We start from the raw sequence: 17,901 nt of genomic DNA, 5'->3' as shown, positions 1-17,901 counted from the left end.
TTCTGCTCTTCCCTCTCCATTTTGTATGGTTTCTTCCTACCTGGTGTGCATATAAGCCCCATCCCATCTCGCCGCTAAAAAAAAAAAAAATATCAATACCGAAGTACCTACCTAACAAACCTTGTACATCAACCATATATATACACATACAATCTATTCCCCCTTTTACAATGAATCAAGATATACTACAGGAGTTGATACGTAACCCACAAGATATATTCAAACTACACAAAAAGAACGCAACATCTTCCACAGAAAACAGTGTTTCCGATGAAAACATTTTCAATGAGTTGACTAAACGAATAATCAATCCTATTGTGAAAAACTATTCCGTGTTGGACGAGTTGTATACTGATGGATTGGACTCGTCGCAGGTTTTTGGACAGACGAAGATGGTTTTAGAGGGGATTGGTAGTAAGTTGTTGGGAGAGGAGATTCCGCGTGTGAAGGAGTTGATTGGAGAGGAAGAGGATAGTGAAGAGGAGGAGAATAGTGAAGAGGATCAGAGTGGAGAAGAGATAGATGGGGAAGAAGTTGAGAGAGAGGGTGAAGTAAGTGAGGATAGTCAAAGTGAAGGTGAAGATGAAGATGAACAAGATGAACAAGACGAAGAAGAGGAAGATGAGGAAGAAAAGTTTTCTGATGATGGTGAAACATTAGTTGGTGGTGATGAAGAGGAACATGATGACGAAGAACAACAAAATGATTCAGATACCGAAGTGAAACACAAGAAGGATGCGTTTGGTTTAAATGATGGGTTTTTTGACCTTGATGAGTATAAGAAACAAGTTCTTGCACTTGAAAATCAAGATGTGGAAGGTGGAGACGATGATGATGAGGAAATTGATTATTTTGGTAGTTTGAGTGATGCGGAGGATGAGGAGGAGGAGGATCAGATGGATTATTATGATGATTTTTATGATAAGCCTGGCAAGGATGTTAAAACAAAGTTGAAAGATAGAGCAAGTAAAGAAGAGGAACAAGAGGAGGAAGAAGATGGTTATAGTGAAGGTGAATTTGCTGATGAAGAGTACGATAATGCTATAAATTCTGCTAGATTAGATTTATTTGCCGAAACTGATGACCGACAAAAACAAGCTTCCAAAGGAGGAGAAGAAAACTTGTCTTCATATGAAAAACAACAGTTGGCATTACAGCGAGAAATTGAGAAATTAGAAGCTGAGTTAGTTGCCGATAAGAAATGGACATTAAAAGGTGAAGTCACCTCAAATGATAGACCTAAAGAGTCATTATTGGAACAGCTGGATGCTAGTGAACTTTTATTTGATCGTACTGCTAAGCCTGTGCCCACTATAACTCAAGAAGTTACTGAGACTATTGAAGATTTAATAAGAAAGAGAATCAAGAATGATGAGTTTGATGATTTACCAAGGAGGATTGTTCAAGATTTATCCAAATTTCATCAGGGTCCTAAAGCTGATGTTTCACAACAAAAGTCTTCTAAATCTTTAGCTGAGTTGTATGAGGATGAGTATAATCAAGTTGATGCGCAACAAGAAGAACTTGATGATGCGGTTAAGAAGCAACATGAAGAAATTAGTGAATTGTTTACTAAAGTTACACATAAATTGGATGCGTTATGTTCAGCCCATTTCATTCCTAAACCTCATGAAGTGAAGAATATTGAGATTAAAGTTACCGATGCTAGTGCGCCAGCAACTTCTGTGTCCGCTTCAATAGATATGGAAGGTGGTGGTGATGCACAACCATTAAGTGTATCTAGTGAATCCAAATTGGCTCCTCAGGAAATATACAAGATTGGTGATGATGCAGTCAAGGGACAAGGAGTCAAGGGTAAATCTGAACTTCAATTGAAATCGGGTCTTTCGTATTCTAAAGATGAACTTAATCGTGAGGAGAAACAACGGTTGAGACGAGCAAATAAGCGAAAGAAGTCTAAGCAATTTAATGATAGAGAAGAATACAAGAGACAGAAGTTGAGACAACAAACACCTGTTGGAGATAAGAGGGCCAATGGTAATGGTAAAGGTAGACCTAGTGAGGTTGTTGATACGTTGTCTAAAGCAAAGAATATTAGTGTTATTGGACAAAAGGGTGAGTTGAGAGATGTTAAAGGTAATTTGAAAAAGAATAATGGACCAACAACTGGAAACAAGTTGAAGCTATAAAGATAGAGGCAATTACGTGTTTGTGTATAAAGAGTGTAGATCTTTTTGGAATGTGTGACACGTACATTTTTCTTTCTTTTATGTATGTATCTCGGAGTTAGTATAAAAAATTAATAGCCGAAACGCCGAATGCCGGAAAATAAAAAATAAAAAATTATTTTGTGTTTCTTCTGGTTTTGTTGATAATAATGTCACGTAAAGAAGCAAAACGTAGCAAGTCAGAACAAAGACGAAGAAGAAGAAGAAGAAAAAAAAAATAGAACAGTGATGGAATAGTAATCTCGTGAGTGAATATATTAATCGACCGGCCCGAAGTCCAGCTTTCTATTTTTCTCAATTTGGCTGGGTATGCACCAGCACATCATTTATGCACACACGCGTGTGGAAAGGAATGAGGAAGGGGGCGTGAAACTAAATCGGATATATGATCTTACTTTCCTCTCTCCCCCCATTAGGGTTTAATTATTGTGGTTGTGTATAATTTTATATCCGGTGTATAGTTTATGCATTTGTACACAAAACTCTAAGTGCATATATATATATATGCGCAAACTCTTCTTCTGTTGCTCTGTGCTGGTATGAATTGCTGGTGCGTCTGCCTCTGCCTCTGCCTGTGCGCGTAGAAAAAAAAGAAAAAAAAAAAAAAAAGTTTCTTTTTATTGTTCGTATCGTATAAAAAAAACAAAAATTATTTCTGAATTTTTTGCTTGGCAGGGGGGGGACAATGATGCGAAAGAAGATAAACAAAGTAAACTTTTGTAAGATGAGGCGTAGAACATTATCTTGTGGTGGAATAAAGGTATCTGGAGAGAGTTTAATGAAGCAACTTTCTCTCTCTCTCTCTCTCTCTCTCATGTGTAGTATACTTTACACCCGTTGCTTCTCTTTTGTATTTAGATTAATTCCTGTTACGGTAATTTCGGTAATTAACTTCTCATTATTATATTGCAGACGAGGCTTATTTTAAAGTTTTTCGTGTTCTTTATATTTTATATTTTATATTTTAATTTATTTTATTGTACCAAATGAGGAGAGAGATAGATAGATAGAAAGAGATAGAGAGTATTAGAGACAGATTTTACGTGACTTTACACCGGTTGTAAAACCAAAATGGTTTTTCTTTTTTGTAAGGAAATATAAGCCTTGTTGTGTTTCGATCAACGGAAGTAAAAGAGAGAAGAAGAGAGAGTTTAGATGGTTCTGAAGGGATAATACGGATAACGGATGATATTCATTTGGTCTAGATTGTATTTAAAGTCTTTTTGTTGTTTGTTTGACTATATATGTATTACGTAGTAACATTATACATTATATTTAAGTCAAAAAATAAAAATAATAAAATAAAAAATAAAATAAAAAATAAAATAAAAAATAAATTAAAATAAAAAATATTGTATATATACGACACAATCTACCATCAAAAAAACAAAAAAAACCCACACATCATATAACATCACAACATATAATATCATATCACATCATATACAAATACACTCACTATCCCATCTAGCTGACTGACTGACTGGTTCATTCATTCTTTACATCCAAAAACAACAGAACCCCAACTACACCAGCGTAAAACAGAACTGTTTTTTTCTTTTCTTCAACTTATTATTTATCAACAAACTTATAATTAAATGGAACTTATTGAAGCATCTAAAACTCCTTTCCCAACTAGGATGTTAACACCCCAATTTATTGCTAAATTATGTACCCTACCTTACCCTGTTGCTAAAATAGTACTACAATACTACACTGTTGGTACTATCTACTCAAAAACAAATATTGAATTCAAACACTCCTTATACAACAATGTATTGGTGGCTATGGAAGCTCATATGGCTATGAATCTACAAAAAAACGATATGAAGGCTGTTTGTTATGAACCTATTACTAAATTATTAACTAGATTCAAAAGAAAAAGTCCAATGGTTAAACACCTAAATGCATTTGGTGAAAAATTTGATGATTATAGTTATTGGATTCATAAACTGGATGGTTGTACCGATTTACAAAAGACAAATGTTGTGGTTTATTATCATGGTGGTGGATATTTATTAAATATGATTGAATCTCAATTAACTTTTAGTGCTGCTTTACATTTTGCATTGGATGATAAAACAGCAGCAAATACTTCAATTTTAATTGTTGACTACTCATTAACCATGTTTGATCATATTTACCCAACTCAATTATACGAATGTTTGTGTTCCTACAACAATTTAGTTAAACTGGGGTACCGCAATATAACATTAATGGGAGATTCAGCTGGTGCTCACATGTCATTATCAATAGCTAGAGCCATTGCTTACCCTGAAGAAATTAAACAACAATTTGACTATTTCAGTCAGTTTAAATTGGATTTTTCAGTTGCAGATTTACCTCAACCTAAAGCATTAATCTTGGACTCACCTTGGGTACAACCATGTACTCAACCAAAACCATCTCGACATAATGTTGACACTACGGGTGACATTATTGGATTCGATAACAACTTGGGTCATTACCTAGTTGAAGACTTGGATCAAAAATTTATAAACAATTTCCTTAAATTCACAAACACAAACTGGGAAGACCATTGGCAAAAAGTGGATCCAATAAATAACGGCAATACCATCATTTTGGTTGGTGAACGAGAAGTTTTACGTGATGGAATGGAGGATTTCTACAATATTGTCAACAAGAATGGCAATGTTGAGTATTATGTTGAGCCGGGTGGAATTCATGCTGGAATGGTTTATATTGAAAGTTTGGACTATATGGGTAAAAAAGGTGGTAAAAGAGCCATTAGAGGAGATTTCAAAAATAAATTTGGTATTGATATAGTGTCACAATTTTTAAATAGTCGTGAGTTTGTATAGAGAATAAAAGCGAGATAAATGTATAGACAAAGGAGCTGTTTCCGATCCACATGAAGCAGATATCAGCAAAGTCCCTCATTCTTTATTGCGAGACGTTAGTTAAAACCGTTGTCTCTCTAATTCAATAAAGATGTGAAGTGTTATATGATATCAGTTTCTTCTTTTATTGCTTCACTCGTGATTTCTAAATGCATTGCCACAATTCTCATCGCAAAATACGCTCTTATCGTATGCTACGTCAACGTAGGATGGGGTCAATCTGATCCGATCATAAATACCTCTAAACCATTGTATCTCTTTTGAAGAATATAATTTCTTGAGATGAACCACCATCTCTTCTCCTTTTGAGTTGCACACTGTAATTTGCGTTCCATTTAGTTTAGATGCATGGTCATTGTTGATATGATAGCATAATACATCATGAGAAAATCGAGGAGACATCATCTTAATCAATTCGTCTTCAAATTTAAGACAATTCCCATCCCATAAATCATCAGCCCACCAATTAATACACGCGTTAGGAAAATTGAAATATAATTTTGCTATACCTTCAAAACACTCTTTATGCGCCTCATCTGTTCTGATAATCAAGGATTCCAAGGTTCGATGCGTTCTCTCACGCCAATCAGCAATAAATTCATCAAAGGGTAGACTACAAGCAAAAATGATCAAGTTTGTTAACTTGGGCAACTTCTCATCTAGCTCAGTAACGGGGAGGAAAATGTCTAGTCTAAGTTGTCCACTAAGTGATAGGTTCTCTAGTGCTGAAGTATTGAAATATTCCCCAATATGTCCCTCGACATAACAGCGCAGTCCTAAAATTCTTAATGTTTTCAACTGTGAATTAAACCTAAACTTTGGCGAACCATACATAGGAAACATAATCCCCAAGTCAGTAACGTACAAAAACTTATCAAATAAATGAAGAAACCTGGGACAGTCCCATTCGTAATCCAAGATTGGATTGTACTGACTTTGCTCAAAAATCTCCTTCATCAATATCTTTCTTTGTGCTTCTTCTGAATCAAGCTCTACTTCATCTGGCAAAGGAGGCGCAGTGTAGGTAAATTCACGTCGATTTCGATACTGCACCCGAAGATCATTTAGTGGATATGTATGGTATCCATAATAGAATGAACTGACCTCGTAGTTTCGCACTTTTTGAAACCGTCTCAATATGCAATCAAGTAGTACTGGATAACAATCATCAAACTCAAATATGACAATAGGGAAATCGGCATCCATTGCCATCATGTATTTTTCAAGATTGTATAAAGATATCACTGTGAATTGATTAGTTTTGGTGTTATTTATGTCCTTGTGGAATTTCAAATTTTGCGTAAACTGTTTGGGCCGGAACGTGCAATTGTAAACATGAATATAAACATGAATATAACTATACAATTTTCTTTTCACTACGGGGTGGAATGTCGAGTGCAATGGTGCGAGGTTTAAAGCTTGATGTTGGTTGAGATTCTGGAGGATGAGGTCAATGATGCGGTATGGTAAATCACATAGGTTTAGCATTAGCATTTGGCGGATTGAGACCCCCGTTCTTTTAAAAAAAAGGATGATCTGTTGACATTTCTTATAAAGACGTGTTGCGAGAGGAGTGCCTTTTTTTTTTTAATTCCAGTTTCCTAAAATAATGGTTGCAAAAAAAAAAAGAGAACGGAAAAAAGGACAAGACTTTGCTGAATTCTTTATGAACTATATACCTAACCAGAAGTACTTTTGTTTATTTTCCTAAAAGTATTGAGAGAGATAAAAAGAAGCACCTCGATGGTAAAGTCACTATACATGTCATTACCCCCAGTAATCCTTTTTCTTACTCTTCACTTGTATCAAAGAGAGTTAAACTGCCCAGCAATCTTTCCACTGGTATGTAAAGTGTACTTACAATGGAATTTTCCGTACCTTCTTTAAAAAACATATATTGAATTGAGCTGTTAAGATCCATGCATTCGTTTTGTATTTGCCCGGTGTTTTTGTGTTTTTTTTTTTTTTTCAGCATTGCTTCATAAATTTGATCGGTGTAATATATTGGTGTAATATGATTGGTGAGGTACTCTCTGTCTCTGTGTGTGAGTTTTTTTCTTGCTACTTTCTTTAATATGCCCTTACGTGTCATTATCTCTAATAATTTATTAACCACTTTTTTTTCTCTTTTTCTTTTTTTGGTTGCAAAATGGTACAAATATATCATTTGATAAAGATTGTGGTTAAAAATAAGGTATAACTTGCTGAAAAGGGTTTATAAAACGTAGCAACAGCTTATTGTTGATGTATTAACTCATTCTACTGTTCTTATGTCCCCATTACAAAGCGGTTTGCAACTTTTGTACACAATTTTAGAGTCCATAAAAGCTTTTAAAATTTGGTGTTGTTTGTAGCTTCTAGGCGGTCAACAAGGGTAATTTTAGTGCTCTGACGCAGTTGTCATTGCAATGATCTGGTGGCGTAGCCCGGTAGCGCGCCCCGCTCACACCGGGGAGGTCGCGAGTTCAAGTCTCGCCTAGATCATTTTTTTTGGCTCTGTTTTTTTTTGCACTTCAGGTTAGTTGAGACTACATTTCCTTTCAATTCATTCATAATTTGATAACAAATCTGTTAAATATATAAGTAGAACCTATACCAATACATTATATATATATAATGTCCAAAAGGGTAACCTAATCATCACTGTCAACGTCACTGTCCTCGGAATCAGAATCATCACTAGAAGAAGAATCATCATCATCATCATCATCATCTTCTTCTTCTTCTTCTTCACTGTCATCCTCCTCCATGTGGCTTCCGGAAGCACTATCCTCATCGTCATCTTCATCTGGGTTAACCTCTGACCATTCAACGTAATTCTCACCAATTAGTTTCTTGCACATGGGTAAAACCAAGGGATCAAAGGGGAAATAAGCTTCCAAGTCCAAAAACTCTTGTTTCTGTTTAAAGTTACCCATTGCTGAAGCAGGCATGACGACGCTGTTTCTGCTGCCGCTGCTAGTATCTCTGGTATCTCTGGTACCGCTACCACCGTTACTGCCATTTGTGGTTTGCAACATTCTTTCTCTCTTGTTGTGTTCAATGATGGAGTAACAATAACACACGTTCAATTTGGTTGCCAATTTAGCGAAAATATACACAACTGTCTCGTCGCAAAACTTTAATGGGTTAAATTTAACAATGATCACACGTTGGAAAAACTTGTCAATGTCACATTCCCACTCCGACGAGGAGTTGTTGCCCGTAGTAGTTGATGCAGTGACTGATGAAGGGTCCTTGCGCAATTGTTCATGTCTAAAACAGAAAATGTATAGTAATGCTTGGAAAGCGGAGTAGAAAAGTTTAAATCTTTCCATACCTCCAGCCTGTTGTTGCTGTTGCTGTTGTTTGGAACGCATTTGTTTATTCTCAGCCACATCAAAAGTTTCTTGTTCTCTTTCAATTATATACTTGTTCAACCACCCCATGAGATAACTAACAATAAACACAATTTGATGGCGAGATAAATTTTTGGCTCTAGCGATATACGAAGATAGATATTGCATAGCTTTCAATCTTTTTTCGACAATTTCGTTGGGGTTAAACGCAACATCAATAAGTAAAACTAGGAAGGAATCAGCCAACTCTTGTTGATATTGAGTTATACGAAATAAAATGAACTGAATCAGTTTTGTGAAATGGGTTGGCAAGATGTGGCTCTTGAATAATGAATTTATGGTGTTGAATAATGTAACTCCATTACCATTGTTTAGTTCTTGGGTAGTGAAGGAATTGCTAGTTTTTGAAAGTAATAAATGCATAATATTGTCCAATTTTGATGCTAGGGTCTTGATGCTTCTTGTTGAATTTACCGATTCAACCCATTCAACTTCTCCCATTGCTTCATCATCATCGTCATCTTCATCAGATTCCGCATCAATACCCACCTGTTCTTTCGCTCCTTCTTTATCTTCTCCCTCTTCCTCACTAACTTCTAGTAGTTCTGCATCTTCGTCTTTTCCATTAATTAATTCTTCAATCTCATCATCATCCAAATCATCCAATTCATTCTGCAACTCAACGTCTAGTTTGATACAACATTCAAATATCAATTGCCATATACAGAATTGCAATTCAGAACAATAAGTCAATACTTGCATCAAGTTATCCACATAATTGACAACTTCTCCAGTTGATGATGAAATATGATGGGGAAAATTAGCTTGCAAAATTCCCGGAAGGATGTTTATACTCGTTGGAATAAATCTCAAAATATTTGTAAGTATTTGATGATGACGATGACGACTCAACTTGTTATCAATGCTATTGTTGCAGTTATCCAAGTTGAAAAGTTCAAATTCACGGACTAGTTTATTTAAAACCTCAGTTAGAAACTTGGGTAATGTACTAACCAAAACAATTAGGAAATGGGCATATAAATCTATAAATGTGGTGACAACTTCATCGTCATCTCCTTCAGCGGAATTAGTATCCGCTGGTGCCACGTCCATCCATTTATACCGAAGAATGGAGAATATTAAATTGTTGCATGCACGATCATCTAGTTTTGAAGTATGGTTGATTAGTCCCTTGAGTAATATACTGAAATGTGGTAACGTGATAGCCTCTGGGCTATTTGTTGGTGCGTTGATCTTGTCAGTTAATGTATCAATTTGCAATGAATCACCCTAGAGAAAGATAAATGTTAGTATATAGGAAAAGAATAACAGGAGTATGTGAAGGTGTGGATCATCAATTCCTTCCCCTCCGTACCTAGACTATCATCTCATTAACATACCTTTTCCAAAGAAGCGAAAGAAGATTTAACATAAGCTGAATACATCTTTTCTGTAAATTCGTCATCATTGTGTTTGGTCATGGCATCTGTAGTTAATGATCCCCCTTCGTCTAGCGCCATATTCTTCTTACTCCGTTTTCTTGCAGGTGCAACTTTTAAACCTTGAGTATCTATTTCTCGACTTCTCTTTATTGGGTCCTCTAATGACATATCTGGAGGATAAGGGTATGCGATGATATGATGTTGTGAGCTGGGGAGTATATCTCAGTAAAAACAGGTTAGGGGTAAAGAAGAGAAGAGAAGAGCAGGAAGGAGGAGAGAAGAGGTTTTGAAAAAAAAAAAATAAAAAAAAAAAAAAGATTTTTTCAGACACAGACAGAGAAAAAAAAACAGACAGACAGACAGAAAAAAAGACAGAAGGAGATTGGTTCTAGAGCATTAGCATCCACAGTTTTATGAAAAACCAAAACTATAAAACAGCCGACTTCAAAGTCATATAACCTATGATAGCTTTGTGATGAGTACTACAAGAAATACAATCAAAACCGGAAAGACTCAACACCGATCTTGTATGTAATACAAACTATCGTACTTCCTTAGCCAAACGTCACGCGATTCGTGATGTATAAAATTGTAAAACACTTGATTGAAAAATACAAGACAGCAAGAGTCCTCTTCTCTTATTAAGGGAGCGTTAGTATTCAAAACTAATACAGTCAAGCGTCTTATCTTTCTGCCTTTTTTTGCAATTTCAAAGATGGTAGCTCCATAGGTGTTACTTTTTTTTTTAGGGAAGTTTTAAAGATACAAACTTTGCTTTGATTCAACGTAATAACACACACAGCAACAGTACCACCACATCCACAGATGTCCGCGGTTGAACTACATTCAAAATTCCTACTCAGCATATCTGACATCCAAGCTCGAAAGATCAATTTTCTTTATGGCGTCTTGCTCGGATTCCAAGATGGAAACAAATATGTTGTAGCTACATCATATGAAATCATCAATGACGATAACACGATTGATTATGAGTTTCTATACAAAAGATATAATCAATTAAAGTTGGTGTATCCAGATTTTACAATTCTAGGGATATATCACATGAGCAACGAATGCAATTCCTCGACAATTGCCATGTCTCAAGAAATCCAAAGATGCTGCCAAACCTATGATATACCTATGAATCCACAACAAATTTATGTGACTTACAATAAAGATGACAAGGAATCCCCATTCAAGTCCTATTTGGCAGATGGTTTTCAAGAGATTGAAACTACAATTAACTTGAGTGAGACAGAGAATATCACCGTGTCGACAATTGAGAACCACAAAGTTTATTTTGAGACAACTGGTAAGCGACAGAAAGAGCCAATAAATATCAAGAACCAAATGGAAGAGGTTGCAAAAGTGGTGGAGAGTTTACAGCAGCTCGAAGAAAAAAGTGAACGCTTGATAGAGGAGAGTGATGGGAAACATAGCGAATATGCTCAGTTGTTGAAGTTGCAAACAACGCAGTTGGCGCTATTGACAGAGCAAAAAGCCGTATTGGATGGCGCTCAAAGTCACCTTGTGAGGCTTTGGCACTTGTCATGAATGAAAACTAGTGACCTTTATACTTTATATGCTAATTAGCTACGCATTTTTTGTTTCTTAAACTGTTTATCTCTATACCACCTGGTCTTCCATACTCATTTTCCTTCTAAGTATAATTCCAATAAGTACCATCATCAACGCAAACCATGGGCTCAGGAACCAGTTCTTACATGAGCCTTGTGCGTGCTCGCAGGAACATTGGTTTTGAGGTTTTCGATATCCTTGTGGAATTTAAACACATCTAGCCAAGCTCGTTGGTACTGGTACCAGCATCTGTAGATGTGATAAACATGAATATAACTATACAATTTCCTTTTGACTATTGGATAGAATGTCGGGTGTAATGAGCGAGGTTTAAAGCTTGATGTTGGTGGAGATTCAGGAGGACGAAGTCAATTATGCGGTATGGTAAATAGCTTAGCTTTAGCATAACTTTAGCAGACTGAGACCCCCTGCGATTATAAAGAACGTTTGATTTTTGAAGTTCGTTTGCAGAGAGTTGCATCAGTTTCCTAAATTGGCTGCAAAAAGGGAAGTGAATCCAAATGCAAACTCATCATTGCCATGACGCGCAAGTTTTTTTTACAAAAGCAAGACTCCACTGCCTCAATGGTCATATAGAGCTCTTGTATTACCACAACTTGTAGTTGGTGTATCTAGTTGATCTGGATGGTTGGTGTTTGACAGGGAAAATTCGCTGATAAAATATTTGCCACGGGATGGCAAGAATTGAGAGCAGAGTGCAAATTTTGCACATTCAGTAGCTTTTACATACCCAGAGTATCAGTTCATTTAGCTTAATTGACCACAGCCACAATCACGGTTATTTTACATGGCAGTTTCGTATGAGAAAAGTTCCACATTTGACATGGTGAGTTTTACCTAGACGATCAAAAACACAAGAAATGGAAAGGTGGCCGAGTTGGTCTAAGGCGCTAGACTCAAGAATTAAGTTTCTTACAACTTAATAAGTTGTGATTTCTAGTATCGTAAGATGCGCGAGTTCGAATCTCGTCCTTTTCATTATTTTTTGAAATTTTTTTTTCTGATTTGCAACTATTTTGAAAATTGAGTTTATGATGTTCTCAGCTCACGTCTCTCCTCCTCGAGTTACCCGTACAGATTCAGCTTAACTTTTAAAGCCTACTGGTTGCCATTAACAGAAGCTTGTTCAAGTTATTTATTTTGAAAAAATCTGACAGAACTATTTACAACATCAGTACTAGACACGAGCCGATCTTTAACCCATTTACTTAGTTTATTCTGTATGCGCAGTTGTTTGTATCTCTTATCAACCAAGTAAATCAATGCATAATCATTAGCATGTCTTATACAACGACCCACACTTTGATTAATAGCCTTCATGCACAAATTTTCATAATACTCGTTGGAACATTCCTTGGCCCTTTGTGATGTGCCTCCTTTTTCAATGACTTGTTTTTCGATAAATGCTCGTTTGGCAACTATTTCACCCAGGAACGCATTAGGATACGGCATGCCTACCATTATGACAGCTCGAGCTAGGTTGTCGGAAAAATTGATTCCTTCAGACAATTTCCCACCAACAACTGAAAACAAGATTGCTCCCTTTTTTTGGCAATTAATTGCATTTGAATAGTCGAATAGAATTGAGTCGACATTTGATGAGTTTGTTGGCTCCTGGAAAATGGTCTTTAATGCTGATATTTTTTGAAATGTATTGGTTCGTTGCCATTGTTGTAACACCTTGTAAAGAAAGTTGTAACTGCTGAGAAACACAACAACACCATGAGGAACAACTTGACAAACTTGCAAGATAAACTGGCCCAACCTATCCATCTGTGAGGTATCATCTCGTTTCTGGTACAGGAAATCAAATTCGCTACCCCAATTGTCAACTGCAAATACTTCTAGATTGTTCTTTGGTATTATGTGCTGACATGAAAACATCTTTATCTGGTTCTTTGAAACTTGGGGCATCAAGAACTCGGTAAAGTCTGTCATTGGCTCCATTGTACCTCCACAAAGCAACACGCACTTGGATTCAGTAACAATTTCATTAAAAATTACGCTGGGATCCAATAACATATATCGAAGCTCAAACTCATTTGCGGTTTTGTCCCAGTAAAATTTGCCTTCTTTTCTAGGATTAGTCAATGCACGAAGAAATTTAGCAATTTCAAAAAGTACAGGTGATGCAGATGCTTGGACTGCATCTGTTTTTTCAATATATGATTCGATCTTGTAGGCTATTTTCGACTTGGTCAAGTATTCATCTAGCTTGTGTATGTTGACTAGATCACCAGTGGAATTTTGAAAAATATCTTCCACATGTACTTCATTACCTGGTGTTGGCAGTTTTGATTCCATAAAATTTGCCAAAACTTTGCAAATTTTTGTCAATTTAATAATATTGATTCGATTCCCACTATTGAGCCGCTTGGCAAATTTTGTCATGTATATTTTCAAAGATTGCATAACCTTGTGAAGCTGGCTGATGGTAATCTTTACCGAATATAAAGACGTGATTGAATCAATAACATTATGTGCCTCGTCAATTATGACAATCGTGTCTTTAAGGTCGATCCCCCACGCCTCTCTAGCCGATTTTTGAAAAAGTAACTGATAGGGAAGTGAAACTATTTCTGCAGACCCCAACCCCTTTCTGACGGAATAATAAGGACACGCGTGGAGCTCAGTACCCAAGATAGCAAGATCCTCGATATCTCGAATTTGTGATAAGCTCAAATCGGAAAACTCTTTGACAAGCGATTGATCCTTGGTTAAGTAGTTGCAACCTTCTTTGGTTTTTTGTAAATCGATACAAGCATCGTTGATACTTTGATCACCACGCTTGGAAACTTTCTCATTAATGCACAATTGTTTTCTAGATCCAATGGGAAGATACTTGGTCCTTTCAGACATGTTGTCAAAAGACGCGTCAAATGTTGTAAGACGTAGCTGGCTTGAAAACTGGTTCAATTGGGAATGAGTTCTGGAGGAGAACAATATTTTGGTTTTGCAATTGTATTCCTTAGATTCGCTCTCTTCACGGTGCATTAGTCTATTAATTTCATTGTTGAGTTTTACATTCTTTGCCTCAATCAGTTTGGACTCTGTATCACTGTGGTAATCTTCGGGTAAGAATTCCTCCTCTTTATTTCCCTCCTGTCGCCTTTTCACCTTTAGCTTAATTGACGATTCTGCTCTCACTTTCGCACCGTGACTTGCTTCAACTTCATTCAAGTGTAGCTCAAACTCTTTGAGTTTTTCTTTAGATTTGTCAACGATTGAGCTTCTATATGCAGACTTCACCCACTCAGGCTCATCGTCACTGCTTTCTTCTGAATCGGCATCTGCATCAAAGACATGATTTCTCTTGTAATTCCTCAACCAAGTCATGGTAGAGCATATTATCGACAAGGTTTTCCCCGTTCCAGTTGGACTTTCAAATAGACCAACCTTGTATCCGTTCTCGATAGTGTCGTATATGGCATCCATAAGCTCAAGTTGAATGTCATATGGAGTAAATGGATGGCTGTAGTTTCGGGAAACCGTAGTGGGGCACATAGTTCATTAAGGGAATGGATCTAGGGTGTCAAAAAGTACGCGTCAGTATATCCACACAATTGCACGAGAAAAAAATACTGTTGCAAACCACAACATTAACCATGTCAGCCATTGCGGATATCAAACTAAACAGAGTCGACCTTGCATTGGCTCGTCATGACCCAATCCAGCTATCTGATAATATACAGCTAACTTTGAATCTGTACAACGAGTTGACTATCGTTGAGCCACGCTTTCCATCATATCACAATGCAATCAACAAGAATCGGCATCGAACAGTTTTAAACGCCAAGGAGATCTTTTCCACGGGGTCAATATTATACTCCGAGGCAATAAGTAACTTACCGGTGGGAAAGTTCAAGAATGTCGTATTCAAGGATGCTGATGAATTCTACAACATCACCGCGCAGGATCCAATTATTGTTGAGCACCAATGGACTGCTATAAACCCACACACACGAGACTGTTGGTTAGGGGTGTTGTTCAACACCGGAGAGCTCCTTGTTTTAGGTCGGGAAAATCACAATCAACTATACAATTATAAAGTAAAGCTCAATGTGTTTGAAGCGTTGGTGAAGATATATGACATTCCATATTACGAAGGTGTATGGTATGTCAGCTCCAAAGAATTTAAGCATTTAAGAATCAAATATTTTGCATTTCATGACAATGAGTTGGCAATTGTCGATTTGACCAATCGAATCACAATTTTCGATTTCCATATGAATGTGGTGAAACAGATTGATGTTGCAAAGGAGATCTCCAAAATTTACTGTGAAAAGAATACTCTTTTGGTCATAGGAAAAGATAATTCGCTACTGGTGGTTGAGGATGATGTGCGAGAGATTTATCCTCCTCAGCGAGGTCATTTTCAAAAAGCCAAAATTATACACTACGGAAATGAAAGGTTTGTAATTGCAGTGTTTATATCGAAGCTTGTTATACTTGGGGACCGTGGTACATATGAATTTGATACGGAGACTTGGCACACTTGTACATCGATTGTCACCGGAAAGGGGGAATCTTTGTCGATTGTATTGGCATTCGAAGACTCGACAATTATTACGTTCTCATTTGATGGAAATTTGATCTCGAGAAAAGCCAATGACGTATCATGGTCAATTTTCAAGGAAAGGGTATTAAATATGTTTCAAATGTCACTGGAAAACGCCACAACTGAAGGAAGTATTGTTATGCACGGAATTCAACCAATCACCAACAGGATTCTCGGGGTGGTGTACAAAGTGGTTCCCAAGAACGCTCTCCATTTCAGAACTCCATCAGAGTTAACTGCAAATTTGTCATTCGTTCAACTAGAGTCGTCTTTGGGACAATTAAAGGAACCGGTATTCAACACATCTATAGCAAAGCTTGCAACGTTTTATCTTAGAAACTTTCCAACTATTCCGGTGGTAATTGATGATTTAACCATGTCACATCTGGACAAGGTTGATGTACTTGTGCCACAGCTACAAGTATTTGTGGATGAGGTATTGCAACCTAAAGAGCTCCCGAAACCAGTAGTAAAGGGTGATTTGCAGCACGATTTGATTCATCATTATCTTCAAAGTGAGGAAGTTGTTGAGAACCAATTCAAACTCTGCTTGGCAGCATTGCTCTTGTCAGCACTCAGGCACTTTGAAACTTCGGACAATGGTATGACTAGTGATTTATACAAACTTGTGAAAACCCGACACCAGACTCTTGAAGAAAATATACGAAGGTATTTAGTGGAGTTGGTATTTAGAAGCAGTCAAGGAAAAAGTGTGGATAGTGAAGTTGACAGATTTTCTTTGATAGCCCTAGGGCATAAGTTGGGACTCAAGTTAGATAACTCTGTAGCCAAGCTTCGGGCCGGTGTCAATCTTGTTGAAGAATTCATCATTGATCCCAAGACCGATTCGGCTATAGTAACAAACAATATGATAACTTCAACCTCCGGACATTCATGGACAACCTGTGACCTAACCAGGCTTCCAGTTGTTGATAGAAAGACGAAAATAGATGAATTAGGGGCCTACAAGTATTTGTATGGCGATCAAAATGCCCCACTCGTGGATACATTAAGACATATTATAGACTTTTGTTTTATTAGTGGAAACAGGACATACATAGGCAAATTTTGAATAAATTAAACATATGTAATATGTGTTATCACAGAGAAACGTTTTTGCTTGTAGAACCCACTATTGGCTCTATTCACCGTTTTATGGAATTGTTGCACAAAAGTAGAGTTTCTCTTCCGACTTTGTCCAGCCCCACAAATCGGATTAATTAATTTTCAAACAGCAAACGTGTGATTAATGGGCCGAGTGACCACGTCTTAGTTGAATTATAAGTGCGGTATATTATCCACCTTAATGCACGAGTCTGAGATTCTCCGCTTACAGGTGTAGTGATCCACTCTTTAGGCTCTCTTTTGCAGTCTTCGGAGTTCACAAAATGTAGATAATCACCTCATTACGTAATGTGCCAACAATAATTCATATAATTCCAGGTTAAGGATGCATGAGAAATGACAGAATCCCTGCATGAACTCGTTTGCCTGGCTCTTCCCAGTGTTGAGGCTTCATATTCGTTGCTGAAAATTATCACGTCATTTTTGGTCCTTTGTTTACTTCTTCTCCTTTTGTGGTCAGTAGGGGCGTAATAGAAATGAACAGGATTGTAAGAACACAGTTGGATAGAGGGGACCCTGCCTTGGAAATGCTCCAGTTGCCTGAATCTTTTCTTAATATATTCACTGTACAGCTACTTTCAAGAAGCAGTTGTCTAATCGAACTTTTGCATTAGGATTCTCATGACACTCAATGCTCCAAAGCTTCAGCTCTTTCGAAGCAAAGCTTATCGTAATAGCTCTCTCCGCTTCTTATGTTCCATTCATTTTGAACGGTAAATATGAGAAGCACAAGGTAGAGTCTTTGGTATAAACCTAGGGCTTTCTTTTATCCTGTCGTGTCGCATCATA

The 17,901-nt window shown here is 36.9% G+C and overlaps 6 protein-coding genes across 6 annotated transcripts; 4 read left to right on the top strand and 2 right to left on the bottom strand. All coding sequences in view use genetic code 12, as the record gives it.

The window, feature by feature from the left end:
• Nucleotides 1-170: 170 nt before the first annotated feature.
• On the top strand, nucleotides 171-2,150 carry MPP10 (rRNA-processing protein; the record flags this gene model as incomplete). The annotated part of the gene is made up of 1 exon (XM_067693679.1): nucleotides 171-2,150. One exon carries the CDS (start codon nucleotides 171-173, stop codon nucleotides 2,148-2,150), a length of 1,980 nt encoding a protein of 659 aa, XP_067546076.1.
• Nucleotides 2,151-3,787: 1,637 nt separating this feature from the next.
• On the top strand, nucleotides 3,788-5,011 carry I9W82_004590 (uncharacterized protein; the record flags this gene model as incomplete). The annotated part of the gene is made up of 1 exon (XM_067693678.1): nucleotides 3,788-5,011. One exon carries the CDS (start codon nucleotides 3,788-3,790, stop codon nucleotides 5,009-5,011), a length of 1,224 nt encoding a protein of 407 aa, XP_067546075.1.
• A 171-nt stretch (nucleotides 5,012-5,182) lies between these two features.
• RRN3 (rDNA-binding RNA polymerase I transcriptional factor) lies at nucleotides 5,183-9,998 on the bottom strand (the record flags this gene model as incomplete). Its single annotated transcript, XM_067693676.1, has 3 exons — nucleotides 5,183-6,355; nucleotides 7,702-9,678; nucleotides 9,789-9,998. 3 exons carry the CDS (start codon nucleotides 9,996-9,998, stop codon nucleotides 5,183-5,185), a joined length of 3,360 nt encoding a protein of 1,119 aa, XP_067546074.1.
• Nucleotides 9,999-10,655: 657 nt separating this feature from the next.
• I9W82_004588 (uncharacterized protein) lies at nucleotides 10,656-11,384 on the top strand (the record flags this gene model as incomplete). Its single annotated transcript, XM_067693675.1, has 1 exon — nucleotides 10,656-11,384. One exon carries the CDS (start codon nucleotides 10,656-10,658, stop codon nucleotides 11,382-11,384), a length of 729 nt encoding a protein of 242 aa, XP_067546073.1.
• Nucleotides 11,385-12,560: 1,176 nt separating this feature from the next.
• On the bottom strand, nucleotides 12,561-14,933 carry I9W82_004587 (uncharacterized protein; the record flags this gene model as incomplete). Its single annotated transcript, XM_067693674.1, has 1 exon — nucleotides 12,561-14,933. One exon carries the CDS (start codon nucleotides 14,931-14,933, stop codon nucleotides 12,561-12,563), a length of 2,373 nt encoding a protein of 790 aa, XP_067546072.1.
• A 101-nt stretch (nucleotides 14,934-15,034) lies between these two features.
• On the top strand, nucleotides 15,035-17,059 carry I9W82_004586 (uncharacterized protein; the record flags this gene model as incomplete). The annotated part of the gene is made up of 1 exon (XM_067693673.1): nucleotides 15,035-17,059. The coding sequence occupies one exon, from the start codon at nucleotides 15,035-15,037 to the stop codon at nucleotides 17,057-17,059; it is 2,025 nt and encodes a 674-aa protein (XP_067546071.1).
• Nucleotides 17,060-17,901: the final 842 nt, after the last annotated feature.

The sequence above is a fragment of the Candida metapsilosis genome, assembly GCF_017655625.1.
Source record: "Candida metapsilosis strain BP57 chromosome Unknown scaffold7, whole genome shotgun sequence".
NCBI lineage: Eukaryota > Fungi > Ascomycota > Pichiomycetes > Serinales > Debaryomycetaceae > Lodderomyces > Lodderomyces metapsilosis.
This window is presented reverse-complemented; position numbering and strand designations above follow the sequence as displayed.